The 14,171-nt window shown below is 50.9% G+C and overlaps 3 protein-coding genes across 3 annotated transcripts; 2 read left to right on the plus strand and 1 right to left on the minus strand.

Annotated features, from left to right (window-relative positions):
- Nucleotides 1-287: 287 nt before the first annotated feature.
- On the plus strand, nt 288-2,548 carry APUU_12045S (tRNA lysidine(34) synthetase; the record flags this gene model as incomplete). The annotated part of the gene is made up of 3 exons (XM_041698203.1): nt 288-507; nt 564-773; nt 840-2,548. 3 exons carry the CDS (start codon nt 288-290, stop codon nt 2,546-2,548), a joined length of 2,139 nt encoding a protein of 712 aa, XP_041551411.1.
- A 387-nt stretch (nt 2,549-2,935) lies between these two features.
- On the minus strand, nt 2,936-7,666 carry APUU_12046A (putative Rho guanyl nucleotide exchange factor; the record flags this gene model as incomplete). The annotated part of the gene is made up of 3 exons (XM_041698204.1): nt 2,936-3,484; nt 3,541-5,378; nt 5,437-7,666. The coding sequence occupies 3 exons, from the start codon at nt 7,664-7,666 to the stop codon at nt 2,936-2,938; spliced, it is 4,617 nt and encodes a 1,538-aa protein (XP_041551412.1).
- Nucleotides 7,667-9,076: 1,410 nt separating this feature from the next.
- GEA2 (Sec7 domain-containing protein) lies at nt 9,077-14,163 on the plus strand (the record flags this gene model as incomplete). The annotated part of the gene is made up of 6 exons (XM_041698205.1): nt 9,077-12,261; nt 12,324-12,666; nt 12,720-13,108; nt 13,181-13,287; nt 13,354-13,730; nt 13,792-14,163. The coding sequence occupies 6 exons, from the start codon at nt 9,077-9,079 to the stop codon at nt 14,161-14,163; spliced, it is 4,773 nt and encodes a 1,590-aa protein (XP_041551413.1).
- Between the last annotated feature and the right edge of the window lie 8 nt (nt 14,164-14,171).

Consider the following 14,171-nt stretch of genomic DNA (forward strand, 5'->3'; position numbering starts at 1 on the left):
TAGACATCCTAGCACATTCCCGCCTCTCCTTTTCTATTTTTCGTTTGGCGCCCACCAGGTGACCATGATGGCTTCGTTGTTTTACGGTGGTGCGCGATACCTCTGTTCTAAGATTCTAGCGGTTATTCGGCTGCCCCCTGTGTGATTACGGCATAAATATGTATATATTAGCTATTCAAGCACAATTTTCGGCCTGCCTAGTTGAAGAATTAGATCCTCCATGTAGTATATACCTCGTGGTAGATTGATCACGTGCACAGCCCTGCCGCGCCTTCAAGCGGCAAGACATGGATCCATTTCAACCTCATTCCCTATATCAACTCACCCAATTTATATCCCCAACACGCACAATACATGGACCACCATACATGGCAGCACCATGTCTTTTGCGGTCAAAAAGCACAGGCGCAATTACTGTCCCGCAATTCGCCGACGCGCTCAATCGAACATGGCTTGAATCGTGTCGTTTTCGCCCGGGGACGACATCAGTCGTGCCCCGTAGATTAGGTTAGTGATATCTCTAATTGGATATGCTATGAATATGAAACTTAATGAGTACATAGGTCTAGCTATCAGTGGGGGAGCAGATTCCATGGCCTTGGCATATCTATGCAGGCAGTGGGAGAGACAGAAGCAAACCCAAGCCCGGGGCGTCAATGTTAATAGCAATAACGGGGATGAGGCGAGCGTCACGGCTTTTGTCGTCGACCATAAGGCTCGAGAGGAAAGTACCCAGGAAGCAAACACTGTTGCGAGCTGGCTTAGAGAACTGGGTGCGTGCTTCAACCTGTCCACCCCCATTCAAAGTGTAGTAGTTGAACCTAGCTAAGAAATCCCAGGTATCACGACCCAGATCCTCCCGCTAGACTGGACGGGCATCAGACTTTCTGCGTTCGAAACGCAGGCACGTCGCTTGAGATTCCAGGCGCTGGGACAGGCCTGTAGGAACCGGGGCATTGAAGCACTACTTATGGGTCATCACCAGGATGACAACGTCGAGACTACGATTTGGAGACTTTGCTCTGGTGCCCGCGGCGCAGGACTAGCGGGTATTTCTCCTCTTGCGAGGATTCCAGAGTGTCATGGTCTTCACGGAGTGTCGGGGAGTGGGGAGACTTTCACTGTGGATGCTGATGAATTTATCCAATCTCAACGCCAAAGCCCAGCTCCAGGCCGGCAGAGCAGTGCGCGGGTATCAACAGGCGGAATCCTCATTTGTCGACCACTCCTCTCCTTCCCTAAAGCGGATCTCGTCGCAACGTGTCAGGAGAATAAAGTCCCGTTCGTTTCGGACCCAACCAATTTTGACCCTACCCTTACGCCTCGCAATGCGATCCGCTCGCTTCTGTCGTCTAATTCTCTACCACGTGCTCTACAGAACCCGTCTGTCCTATCTTTAGTCGACCACAGCCGGAGCTTAATCCATGACTCGCACCGTTTCTCCGATGGTATTCTTGAATCCCAATGCAGGCTACTCAGTCTCCGGCTCGCTTCGGGGTCCATCACGGTCCAGTTTAGATCTCTACCACCATCTTCTACGGAGGCTCAACAACAAGGGATACCACCTCAGCGCCTCCACGAAATCCAAGCCCTCACTCTTCGTCGGATAACGGAACTCGTCTCCCCGTTTCCAGACAACCATTTCCCATTCAGTAGTTTTGAAGGGTTCACCAGTCGTGTCTTCCGTTCTCCGGCCACCACAGCACAAGCAACTGAAGAGAAAATGGGGAAGAAGCAAAAACCATTTACGTTAGGCGGCGTGCTCTTCCGCCCCCTGGATCCCTCGAATACCAACACATCTACGACGACAACAACAACAACAACACCTAATGACGATGATGGTGCTGGTGCTGGCAACGGCGACACGAGCTGGCTCCTAACTCGCCAACCATACATGCGTCATCGCGACCCAATCCTCCACTTCAATGTACCAAGCCCAGCCCCACCAAAAAGCCCAGAACAAGAATCACATATACCCTGGACACTATGGGATAACCGCTTCTGGATCCGTGCTTCGATCGTCCCTAGACAAGATCCTTTGGCGTCTCAATATACCTCATCAATTCCCCATTATCAACATGGAGACGAAGGGCCATCCTCCAATTCTACTCCCGTACCTACTCGGACACCATCCGCAAACAACGAGGAGCGTTCCAAAGAAAGCCGAATCCACCTTGTTATTCGCCCTCTCCGCCAATCAGATATCTCCACCCTCCGCCAAGTGCATACCAAAAAGTCAAAAAGAAAGGGGCAAAATACCAATCCTGTATGTGAGGGTGAGTGCGAAAATGAAGACAGCATTGGTGTAGCTGCATTTTTTGCAAAACTAGATCAGGAAGCTCCGGGGCAATCACGGTTTACGGTTCCAGTCCTTGCTATTGCGGAGGGTGAAGCTGATGGCGTGGTGGGAGCCGTTGATGTGCCGTTGGCCCTGCCAACAATTGATCTGATGTTTCCGAGGCTGGAGTTTAGGGGTTGGAGAATAACCTGGGAATGGAAGTATAAGATGATTGACCTTGAATCATTAAAGTTAATGGGGTCAGTATAAGCTATGCACGCTAATCCACAAATGGAATAATGGAAATAGATCCACCATGATAATGAGAAAGTAATCAGACAAACACCATCGGTGATTGATCCCTCGCCTCAGTATAGTCAACCGACCGAGGCGTGATACATGCAGTTCAGCCACTTGTTTACATACAAAGAAAATGACATCCTTCAAAGAATGGACGAGATCCGTATTCGCCAGTCTCGTAAGTGTATCCAAATCCAGACGCCGTAAGTGACCAAGTCTTTAGAAGAAAATACAAGAAACGCTCATATGCTCGTACCTGACACCCAAAATTTCCCCCATGGCGCGAAGGACATACATAATAGACCAAGTTCAGGGAACTCGGTCCTGTTTGGTGCGAAGTGGTGTCCCTCGATGAAATCATTCAGCGCTCGCCTTGAGCAACGCCACTGCTGCTTGCTGGGCTCGAAGGCCCCCAACTTCGCGTTTCAGTCTAAAGTTCTCTTTCTTTAATCTCCCAATCTCATCCATTGCAGACGACAGCTGAGTTTTCAACGCATCCTCACCATCCGAAGTGCGGACATCTTTGGCAAGTTTGCTCAGCTCTGAATTGAATCGACCATAGAGGGCTTCGTTCTCAGCACTGGCCTCGCGATACAACTCATCGAGTTTTTTGGCGCGCTTCTCGCTAACAACAAGGGACGACTCCAGGTCCTTCTCCATGGTAGAGGTTCGGTTGTTGAGATCGCCTGATAGGGTTTCGAACGCTAGTTCGAGATTCCGCATCCGGGCCGACAGGGCTGCCGCGCTTGTGTCGTCGGAAGTGCCTTGAATTTCTGAATCTGTCTGCTGTCGAGTCGGCGATGGCCGAAATCCTCGAAGCTCCTGACCAATAAGCTCCAGTTCATCCTTCAAGCCTAGCTGAGCAAAAGATTGTGCCTTTTTCTCGCCTTGAAGGCGGTCCCGGAGCTGTATACGGATTAGCCACGTGGGAAAGGTCTACATATTGGAAGCTAAAAACGTACCTTCTGAGGACTTTGTAGCCGCAACCTCTGCGATTTGGTTAAAGACGATGAAGATAGCGGACGAGTAGTCTCCGACCCATTAATATGCCCCGGTCGCTCTTTCAGCACAGGGGCCTTGGAGCTGGGAACTGCAGACCTGCGTTTTGGTTCCAGACTTGGGGAAAGAGATTCTTCAATCCTCTTCCTCGGAGACCTGTCGATTGTGGAGTATCTTGGGTCGACGTTTTCTTTACGGCTGGGTGTGACTGGGCGGACAGGTGATCGCCGGCTAGGTGAGCCCTGCCTTGGGGGTGGGCTACCTTTTAAAGGTGAGGTGCTACGGTTCGTGGACCCTGAACCATGGCTAGTCTGAGGTCGAGCAGTCTTTGAAGGAGTCAGAAGATCGGTTTGTAGATTAGTTGAAGAAGACCCAGGAGTTGTGGGACGGGCGGCTTGACTTGGCGATAGGTTGGAAACGTCTGTTGATGCCGTCCCTGGTCGTAAGTCGGATAGCGAGCTCCTTCGCTTTCGACGCACCCTCACTACACCGCTTCCGGATGTACTCTTTATTGAGGTTGGCGGGTCTTCTTGTGCACTTTCAGGTCGCCGAATAAGTTCTTGCGATATAGAAGCACCAGAGCGATCGCGAGAGCCGGGGCGTAGAAGAGAACTTAAACTTGTGTCGAGGTCTATCGACTTTGAGCGCACTAACAATGAACCCCTCGGCGTCCCTGGTTCTGAGTCGTTAGGGCCCTTGTTTTTGCTGAGAGTTCTGAGAATTGAGGCAACCTTGCCCTCTCCAGAGTTTTCTCGGTGTATGCCGAAGCCAAAGCGCTTGCGGAAGGACGATGCGTTGGAACCAACAGAGCCTGGGGTTTGGGTAGTAGGTTTGGTCAGGTCGCCAGTCAGGATTCCATCCAGTGATGAGCCGCTTGGGACGAACTCATCAAAAAGATGATCAAAGTCATCCACTAATCTATCTAGCAGAGACACGTGTTGCATTGGATCACCTTCGATCGTTAAAATCTCCGCAAAAGCGGCTGTCAAGGCGCCTCGGTCGCCATCACTTCCAGAAGCATCGAGAAGATCCGCAAGGAGACGGATAAGTGAAGCGAGAGCGCGACGGTTCTGAGGGCTCATATCCGCAACAAATTTCCGAAAACATTCCTCAAATTCTCTGGGAAACATGGCGTCAAACTGGCCCTGGAGTATCCGCAAGCCGGTGGGATCTATAACCGGTCCCATGTGCTCCTTCCATGCATTTGCCATGAATGTCTCAAACGCCACAAATAGTGTGTCAACCGCTACCTCGGCTGCGGCCTGGAGCCTTGCTGGATCCTCCAGCAGGACGTTGTATAACTCGTTCACTGATGATCGGTCCACATTGTCCCTTGTTCGAAGGGTACGCCCAACAATGTTCCCGCTCCGAGATTGCAGCGCTAAAACATAGGCAGCAAACGCCTGTTCCAGAACTGTAAAAGGACTATCCGATACCTTGGAGGACGTCGTGCCTGCGACGGAATTTTTAACCGGAGTCTCCTCTTTTCCCGGGAATGAAGATGGTAAAGTATTTGACCGGGAAACATGAGCGCGAGGAGGCGGCATTTTGGGGAATTCACCGTGTAAAGTGGCCGACCCAGGAGCTTTGGAACTTGAGGTGCTACTGTCTCGTGAATGCCCTCCACCCAGGAGGTTTGCAATCAGTTTCGTTGGTGAGGGGGGACGGAAGCCACGCGGGGTCTTAAACTGCCCTATAAGATGCCCAGCGAGGTATTTGATGATAGCAAAATTGGAATGAACTAATGACTCCGTCATGTGCCTATTTGGGGTGTCATGCAAGGGTTGAAGGATATTCAGCACTTTTCCAATTAGCAAATCAGACTTCGAGTCGAGGACCCAGCCATGGGAAATACTCACAGCGTTTTGAAAGCACTGGCACGAAGCCATCCACCGTGACGATGTCCGACGAACCTGTACCTACTATCGAGTCCACATTCACCCGATACTGGTCTTCGCCCAGCAGAGAAACCAATATGATCACCTCCAAATCTGAATTCCCCAATGTCTGGCTGCAGAGCGCCCTTGGTGTATCAAAGACGACTCTAATTTTTGACGGCGCGGGTCGACTCGTCTCCACACCTTGTTCATCTTCAAATACACATGCCAGGATACCAAGGTTGCCAACTGTACCGGTTGGATTTCGGAGCGACCACTTTCCACTCTCCCTTTCCTTTTCGGAGAATCTTCCCTCGATCTTTGCTTTAATGATCTCCTCAACGATTCGACCAGCACGACCTCCATACATAGAGATCGGTTCTAGAGCCAATAGGTCCACAGAGGTGTTTTGGTTAGGTTTTGATGCCACTGATGCAGGAGCAAGAAAGAGGATCCGGCCGCATGTGGATTGCATGCAGCGTACGGTGTGAAGATCATAAACCTGTACAACCCGAATCTCTGCTGAAGAGGCAAGTGGTCCTGCAACACCTTGAGCTGTAGAAGATGCGTTGTCTAGTTCGGCCATCAGGCCACGTGCCGTCATGCGACTCTCTGGAGCTTTCGATAAAAGCACAAGACAATTCTTGTATAGCAGCATGATCCCCGCATCCGAGACAGCATCTGAAAGATCCAAATGATATGGTGACGACAACCCGTGGAAATCAACAGCGGTAATCAATCGGCCGGTGGGTAAGATAGTGGATGGCCATCCATCCACCAACTCTTTTAGTCGTCGAAATCCTTGGTCATGATTAGTAGAAGAAGGATCATCAAGCGAGCAGATGTCCTTGATTATATCCCGCGCTTTCAATAGTGGGCGGACAGCAGGGTGTACCAAAGGCAGGCTGCCTGTCATCGTATCGATCAATAGGCTATAGCGCGGAAGTCGTTGAACAGGTTCCATCAATAACGATCGCAGTTTCTGTTCCCCAGTTTCGTACACGCGCCTGGAGAAACTAGAGTTCTTGTCTCTCATGAACGAGTTCAACGTCTGGGTGAAGGCGTTGTGGGCGCGCATGTAATCTCCGTAGGGCTGGGAAAACTTAGGAAACCATTCGAGGAGCGCATTTGCAAATGCAACAGCACCAATTGCATCTGGTTCGTCTTCAAGTGACCGTTGGGAAGTGGATGCTGGTAACTCGGTGTCCTCGGTAATGTCGGCAATAGCATCCCTTTCCGTATCTTCCAACACGTTGCGAATGACATCCAAGAAGCCCATATTCACATTATAAATCTCATTCAAACATGGGGGAAATAGCGTAGCCAAGTCGGACTCGTTAGGGCTAGTACTTGATGCCGATTTCCCTTGCGCTCTCGCGCGGAACTCCTCGGCCACTTCACAAACAAGACTATACAGCTTGCTGACATATCTCTCCTCGGTATCTACTACCTCGCACATGGTAAGGCGGAGCGACTGCTTCTGATTCTGAGAGAAAACCTTGGACCGGCTGACATTGGTGGGTTGTGACGGGGCCCGTTTCAGTCGAGAGGTTGGCAAGAACATGGGCGTCCCTAAAGCCCGTATGAGAGCCGAATATTTTCCATAATTAACGTCAGCGGTATCCTTCGTATCCGTTGGTTCGTCCGCAGTGTGAGCGTCGTGTTCTGCTTGTTCGGGAGGTTGGATGGTCCCCGAAGGAAGCACTACATCGACATCGACCCACGGGATCTTGCGTTCCTGAAACGCGCCACGGATATCCCGCACTATATCGGTTGTATTTTCCACTTTTACCATGCGATTTGCTAGGTCGGCTGCGTGCATCTCATCGAACATCTTAGGGATTTGTCCCCCCGGCTTCCCCGCGCGAGCTAGAGCTTGCAGGCACTCCTTTGCGGGATCGGACAACTCGGCGAAGTATTTCAGCATGCTGACAGCCAGAGCGCGACAAACCTCGTCGCCTTGCTTATCTCGAGGTAAATGATTGACGGCGGCATACAGCGGTGCTGCGGGGGATACGGTGATACGCGGGTAGCTGTGGAAACCGGCGGGTGTCAATATATGCGCCTGGATGCGCGAACTGCTCACGGTTGCATTTGCGGTGGATACGGGCCCGTAGAAGACAAATATGGACGATAACGAAGGATCCGAGACATGGTATAGGCTGAGCTGGTCCAAAGGCAGGTCCGACGGGGCACACGAAGGGGTCGCCATGGTGGCCGATGAGGAAGGTCAGAGCGGCGCGGCGCGCGCAACGATGGCGAGGCGCTCGTGCGGGAGGGAAAGAGCGAAGGATTCGAAAGGTCGTTATTAGATTAGTAGATGTAAGGGCGAACAGAGAAAAGTGAGGGAAAGAACTGAAGAGACCAGGGACTACCTTGTAGGTAGCAGCCCAAAGGTCAGCTGTGTGGAGAGAGCGACAGAAGAGTACCCATCCAAGGTTAGAGAAACGGAAACATAGAAAAAGGGATGGGGAGCATGATAGAGAAGGACGAGTAGTGTTATTATGGCCGATAGGCCTGACAAGAAGGAGAAGAGTCAATTGAGAGAGTGAAACGTCCTCATGCGATGGTAGCCGAAAGAGAGCCCCTCCATGGAGGCTGACTAGAACGGTGGCAACGAGAATGAGGAGACGGAGAAAGAGCGAGAAAACAAGGGATCAGTCGCACAGCACAGGCTCCTCTGCCAAACAGAACCTTGGGGAGACCCTAAGACTCAGGGTTGATCGAGGGCGCTGGGGATGAAGATGGTAAAAAGGTTGTTGTTGTGCCGGTGATTTGTTGTGGTTGTGCTGCAGCAGCAGATGATTTGCGCCCACCCAGCATTAGCTGATGCAGTGGAGGACAAGAGGGGGGGACACCCGAAGCAAGCACTGGCTTTAAGTAGATCTATTTAATTTAATCTGTTGAGATCTAGTCTAACATGAATCCATCATGGCCCAATTCCATTCGAGACCAGAAAATCATCCACTTCAACACGTGTACTGCTGCTGGTGGTGGTCGCCCCCGTCAACCGATGCGTCTGGGAAAAAGAAAATAAGAAGGAAAAAATCTGAAAAAGTTAAATTCAGAAGACGCTCGAGAAGACGGTGCACGCACCTCGGCCCTGCCTAACTATCATAATTCGTATCGTTATCCGATGCAAGGAGAGAGAGACTTGGGCCCTCGCGGTTTGTTTATCGGAGAGTTTGGGTGGGGAACCGAAGCTCAGTATTCAAGCATCACAACCACACCGCTGCTCTACCATGGATCAGTGGGACAATCCCGAACCTCAAACAGAGCGGCAGGCCAAGATGCCGGCACTGGCAGTCTCACTTAGATTGTTTGCAATTCAAGCACCTGCTCCAGCCTTATGTTTAGATACTCGACCACTGGCCAGTCTGTTGACTGCAGGTGGATGTATTATTCAGCGGCCGAAAGATAGAAACAAACTAAACCCAAATGGGTATTTACGCGCTAGACCCGATCAGGAAAGCAGCCCTCTCCGCCTTTTTGCAGCTGTTGGAACTCTTGAATTGTGTCCACATCGGCCGTGGTTGTATACAACTCCAATTACAAGGGCCATGATTTAAGTTTGTTCTTCTGCCGGGCACCCCCTAATCTCCGCCACTCGCTCCTGCCCGTTATGTCGTCCTCGTCTTTACCCATAGCCGTCGACCCGGTCGCGTTGGTGACAACAGAATGTATCACGGTCACCTCGGCCATGCGGAAACATGCCCGATGGGCTCACTCGTCTGTCGCCGCCATTCTGGGCAGCGGCACCGTCTCTCGTGTCTATGACCGTGACGCATCTGCTCCCTCCAGCCCCCGTGGTGGGAGCACACCTACCCGACCGAGGTCAAGGCTCTCCTCCGCAGACGATGATCACGCCCTCGCCAATCGGTGGGGACTGAGGGGGAAGAAAGGCAAAAGCATACAGGATAACCCTCTAATATCCGCCTTCACTCGACTACGAAGTGACCTCAAAGATTGTAAGGATGTCAAGGCTTTCGACGCCCCCGCCTTGCTACATCCGTTCCTTCAGGTCGTCCGCTCCTCTTCGACCTCCGCCGCCATCACCTCCCTTGCCTTGCTCGCCTTGACCAAGTTCTTCTCCTATAAGATCATCGACCGCAACTCCCCCAGAATCTCTATGGCCATGCAACTGCTGTCCGCAGCAATCACCCACTGCCGGTTCGAAGCTAGTGATTCCTCCGCCGATGAGATCGTTTTGTTGAGGATCCTGAAATTGATGGAAGGCATGTTGTCCGGGCCGGAAGGCGAACTTCTGGGGGATGAGAGTGTCTGTGAGATGATGGAGACAGGTTTGAGCATGTGTTGTCAAGTCCGCCTTTCGGAGGTTCTCCGGAGGTCTGCCGAGATAGCTATGGTCAATATGTGCCAGGTTATATTTATGCGGCTGTCTGTATTGGACTCTAATTTAGAACCGCTCGACCTTGATAATCGGCAACCGGCGCATTCGAATGAGGTCGAGCGAACAAACTTCAAGATGGACCCCTCCGTTGACGGAAACACTGTCGCTTCTCAGCATCCTTCTGCCATGGGCTCTGACACAGCTGTCACGGATCGCGAGCACGCCAGCTCTGACGGTCCCTCTGATCAAGCGCTGAATGGGGTTGCAGTCGCTGCTCCACCAAACCCGGAGGATGACTCGGGTCCCGAAGTTAAGCCCTACTCTTTGGCTTCCATTCGGGAGCTCTTTCGCGTGCTCATCGATCTTTTGAACCCAGACAACCGGCAACATACAGACCCGATGAGGGTTATGGCGCTGAGGATAATTGATGTTGCTTTAGAAGTCGCAGGGCCGTCGATTGCCAGGCACCCTAGTTTAGCATCCTTGGCACAAAACGACCTTTGCCGCCACCTATTCCAACTCGTTCGGTCCGAGAGCCTAGCAATTCTCACTAGCTCTCTCAGAGTTGCTGGCACTCTGATTCTGACCTGCCGTCCTGTCTTGAAACTTCAGCAGGAGCTCTATCTATCATACCTAGTTGCGTGCCTTCATCCGCGGGTAGAAATACCAAGGGAACCGGGCATCAATCCTGCTTTGTATGAAGGAGTCCCCCAGGCGCCTAAGGTCGTGAAACAACCTCCTTCGCAGAGTACGAGTGGACGATCTACGCCCGTCGCAGTGAAAGATCGACAAAAACTTGGTCTAGAAGGGGGCTCCAGAAAACCCGAGACAAGAGAAGCAATGGTTGAGAGCATCGGCGTATTGGCACGAATTCCAAGCTTTATGGTCGAGCTCTTCGTGAACTATGACTGTGAAGTTGATCGAGCTGACCTCTGCGAGGACATGATCGGGTTACTTTCTCGGAGCGCATTCCCTGATTCAGCGACGTGGAGCACCACCAATGTGCCACCTCTGTGTCTGGACGCACTTCTGAGTTACGTACAATCTATTTACGATAGACTTGATGAGCCGGCTTTAACTGAGGGATTTCCATCTAACGAACAATTGAGAAACCGACGAAACACAAAGCGGGTCATTGTGCATGGAGCTCAAAAGTTTAACGAAGATCCCAAAGGTGGGATTGCCTATTTGGCGTCTCATGGTATAATTGAAAATCCGGATGATCCCGATCAGGTTGCGCGGTTTTTGAGAGGTACTACCCGACTATCTAAGAAAATGCTCGGTGAGTACATCTCGAAACGATCCAACGAGAACCTTCTCAATTCTTTCGTGGATCTACTCGAGTTCTCTGGCAAGTCTGTGGTTGATGGGCTTCGAGATCTGCTCGGTGCATTCCGGTTGCCTGGCGAATCCGCCCTGATTGAACGAATCGTCACCACTTTCAGTGAAAAATACATTGAAAAAGCCCAGCCCTCAGAGGTTGCTGACAAGGATTCCCTCTTTGTTCTGACTTACGCCATTATCATGTTGAACACTACTCTTTACAATCCTAACATGAAGGCTCAGAACCGCATGTCTTGTGAAGATTTCTCTAAGAACTTACGGGGCCTGAATGCAGGTCAGAACTTTGCCCCGGAGTTCCTGGAAGAGATCTATGATTCTATTAAACAAAACGAAATCATCTTACCTGATGAACACGATAACAAGCACGCATTCGACTATGCATGGAGGGAATTGCTGGCGAAGTCAAGTACTGCTGGAGAACTGGTCACCGGTCAAACCAACGTCTACGACGCAGACATGTTCGCGGCTACCTGGAAACCTGTTGTCGCGACACTATCATATGTCTTCATGTCCGCCTCAGATGATGCGGTGTATTCTCGCGTGGTCATGGGTTTTGACCAGTGCGCCCAAATAGCTGCACGCTATGGGTTGACTGATGCACTTGACCGGATCGTCTTTTCTCTTGCCTCAATCAGCACGCTTGCCACTAGTAGCCCACCTAGTACCGCCCTCAACACTGAAGTACAGGCTGGCAAGAGGAGTGTCATGGTCAGCGAGCTGGCCGTGAAATTTGGTCGAGATTTTAGGGCACAGTTGGCCACCGTTGTGCTCTTTCGACTTCTAACACATAACGAGAGTTCGGTCCAGAAAAGTTGGTCGCATGTTATCCAGATACTCCGAAACCTATTCATCAACTCTCTTATTCCGCCCTTTGATTCTACTCTGAATGCCGACCTCGAAATCACCCCGATACCTTTACAACCGCCATCGCAGGTTGTAGACCGTGACGGGCGAGGCAACGATACAGGACTACTATCCGCCTTTACATCTTATCTATCCAGCTATGCAGCTGATGATCCTCCGGAGCCATCAGATGAAGAACTTGATAACACGCTATGTACTGTGGACTGTGTAAGCGCGTGCTCAATCGACGAGCTTCTCTCGAATATCAGGTGAGCGGGCCCCTCAGACTTACAGGCTTGAATGCATATACTTACGACTTTTTTTTTGTTAGGTCCCTTCCCTTGGACGCTGTGACGAAGATAGTAGAGTCGCTACAAGCTCAGTTGCCCGAAGAGAGCGCCCCAGCGGTCATTGTCGTTAAACCGGAACGACCACTCCCGTCAACGAGAGCAAATGCCAGGCCAGACTCAAGTCAAGGCCAATATGAACCTGGAATGATGTACCTGTTAGAATTGACCGCAATTCTTACGCTTCGAGACCGACAAACAATTGAAAGTCTCGGTGAAGGCCTTCTGGCTTCTTTACAAGGTTTCATTCGAGATGCTAGGAATCTCCACCCTCTGGCCTTATCACGAGTGGTGACTTATCTGCTGAACTTGCTTCGGTTGAGCCATGTATGAACCCTTCACTCATCAATCAGGTCGCCTACGTGCTAACTATTAACCAGGAGCAGCCGTTCACCCGTGTTCCTGTCATTCTTCATGGAATTTCCAGCTTCGACCAAGACACTCTGGAGAGTGTCGCCGTGCCTATCGTCAAAGGGCTCTCACGATGTGTCTTTGATGGTAACCTTCTCCGGAATGAAATTACTGTCTCGCCAGACTTCTGGTCCATCTTACAACGCTTGCACCAGCACAAGGACGCAGCGCCCTTGGGGTTTAGTCTCCTGGAAGCCATTATCGATTCGAACCCTCCTATCGTGACGGCTGACAATTACGAATCTGCTGTCGCCCTTGCAACTGAGTTTATAAGTGCGGGCAGCGTAGGCTACATTGAAGAGAGACATAGAGATACTCTTGCACGACGGTCCAAAGGTGTCAAGCAACCAAAGCAAAGGTTCGCCATTACGCCATCCTCCTCTGACTCTTGCCCAGCCTATTTCCAAAAATACTAACTCCCTCCCCACAGTGAAAACGAAGTCGTCTCGCGCGGTGTAACTGCTATTGGCCTCATTTACCATCTTACCGGTCGGGCTCCAGCTCTGATCAAACAATCACATCTAGAGGATGGTGAAGGTTTGTGCATTCCGTCATCACACTGTAAATATTCATGGTTGACCATGGGCTAATTATAAAATCCAGCTTGGTCAGCATACTGGTCGCCAATATTCCATTCCCTGACTTCCCAGTGTACCAACCCTTGTCGAGACATCCGGCATCACGCCATATCGACTTTACAAAGGTCACTTCTATCGGTCGATATTGGAGCCGATAAGGAATGGACCGCGATCTTTGATCAAGTCCTTTTCCCTTTGATCTTACGGCTACTGAAGCCTGAAGTCTTCCATTCAGACCCACGCGGAATGGGTGAAACCCGCGTTCAAACAGCGACTTTGGTATGCAAAATCTTCCTGCGTTATCTCGACCAACTTCCAAACGCGGAGGGCATGCTAGAATTGTGGCTCAAGATCCTCGATATCCTTGACCGAATGATGAATAGCGGTCAGGGAGATAGTCTCGTAAGTTCTCTTTTATCCATGTCTTTAACCAGTAATACACGATATCTAACCTGCCGCACAGGAGGAGGCCATTCCGGAAAGTATCAAGAACATAATCCTAGTTATGGCAGATCAGGGCCACCTCGTCCCGCCCTCTCAAGATCCCAGCAAGGAAAATATCTGGACTGAAACAAAGAAACGCCTAGAGCGGTTTTTGCCTGATCTTTTCAAGGAAATTTTCCCAGATGCACCTAAGGAAACACCGCCAGTTTCAACACCTGCTTCCCCTCTACCCTCCACCCCCGCTGAACCATCTTCGGAAAACACACCAGGCGAGAAGGAAAATGAAAAGGAAAATGAAACCGAACCCGAACCCGAAAATGAAAAGGAGAACCAGGCAGGTTCTGAAGCCCCGAAAGTCGAAGACGAGAAGAACGAATCTGAACAGTCTTAGAATCTCTG

This window comes from Aspergillus puulaauensis, chromosome 1 (assembly GCF_016861865.1).
Source record: "Aspergillus puulaauensis MK2 DNA, chromosome 1, nearly complete sequence".
Classification (NCBI taxonomy): domain Eukaryota; kingdom Fungi; phylum Ascomycota; class Eurotiomycetes; order Eurotiales; family Aspergillaceae; genus Aspergillus; species Aspergillus puulaauensis.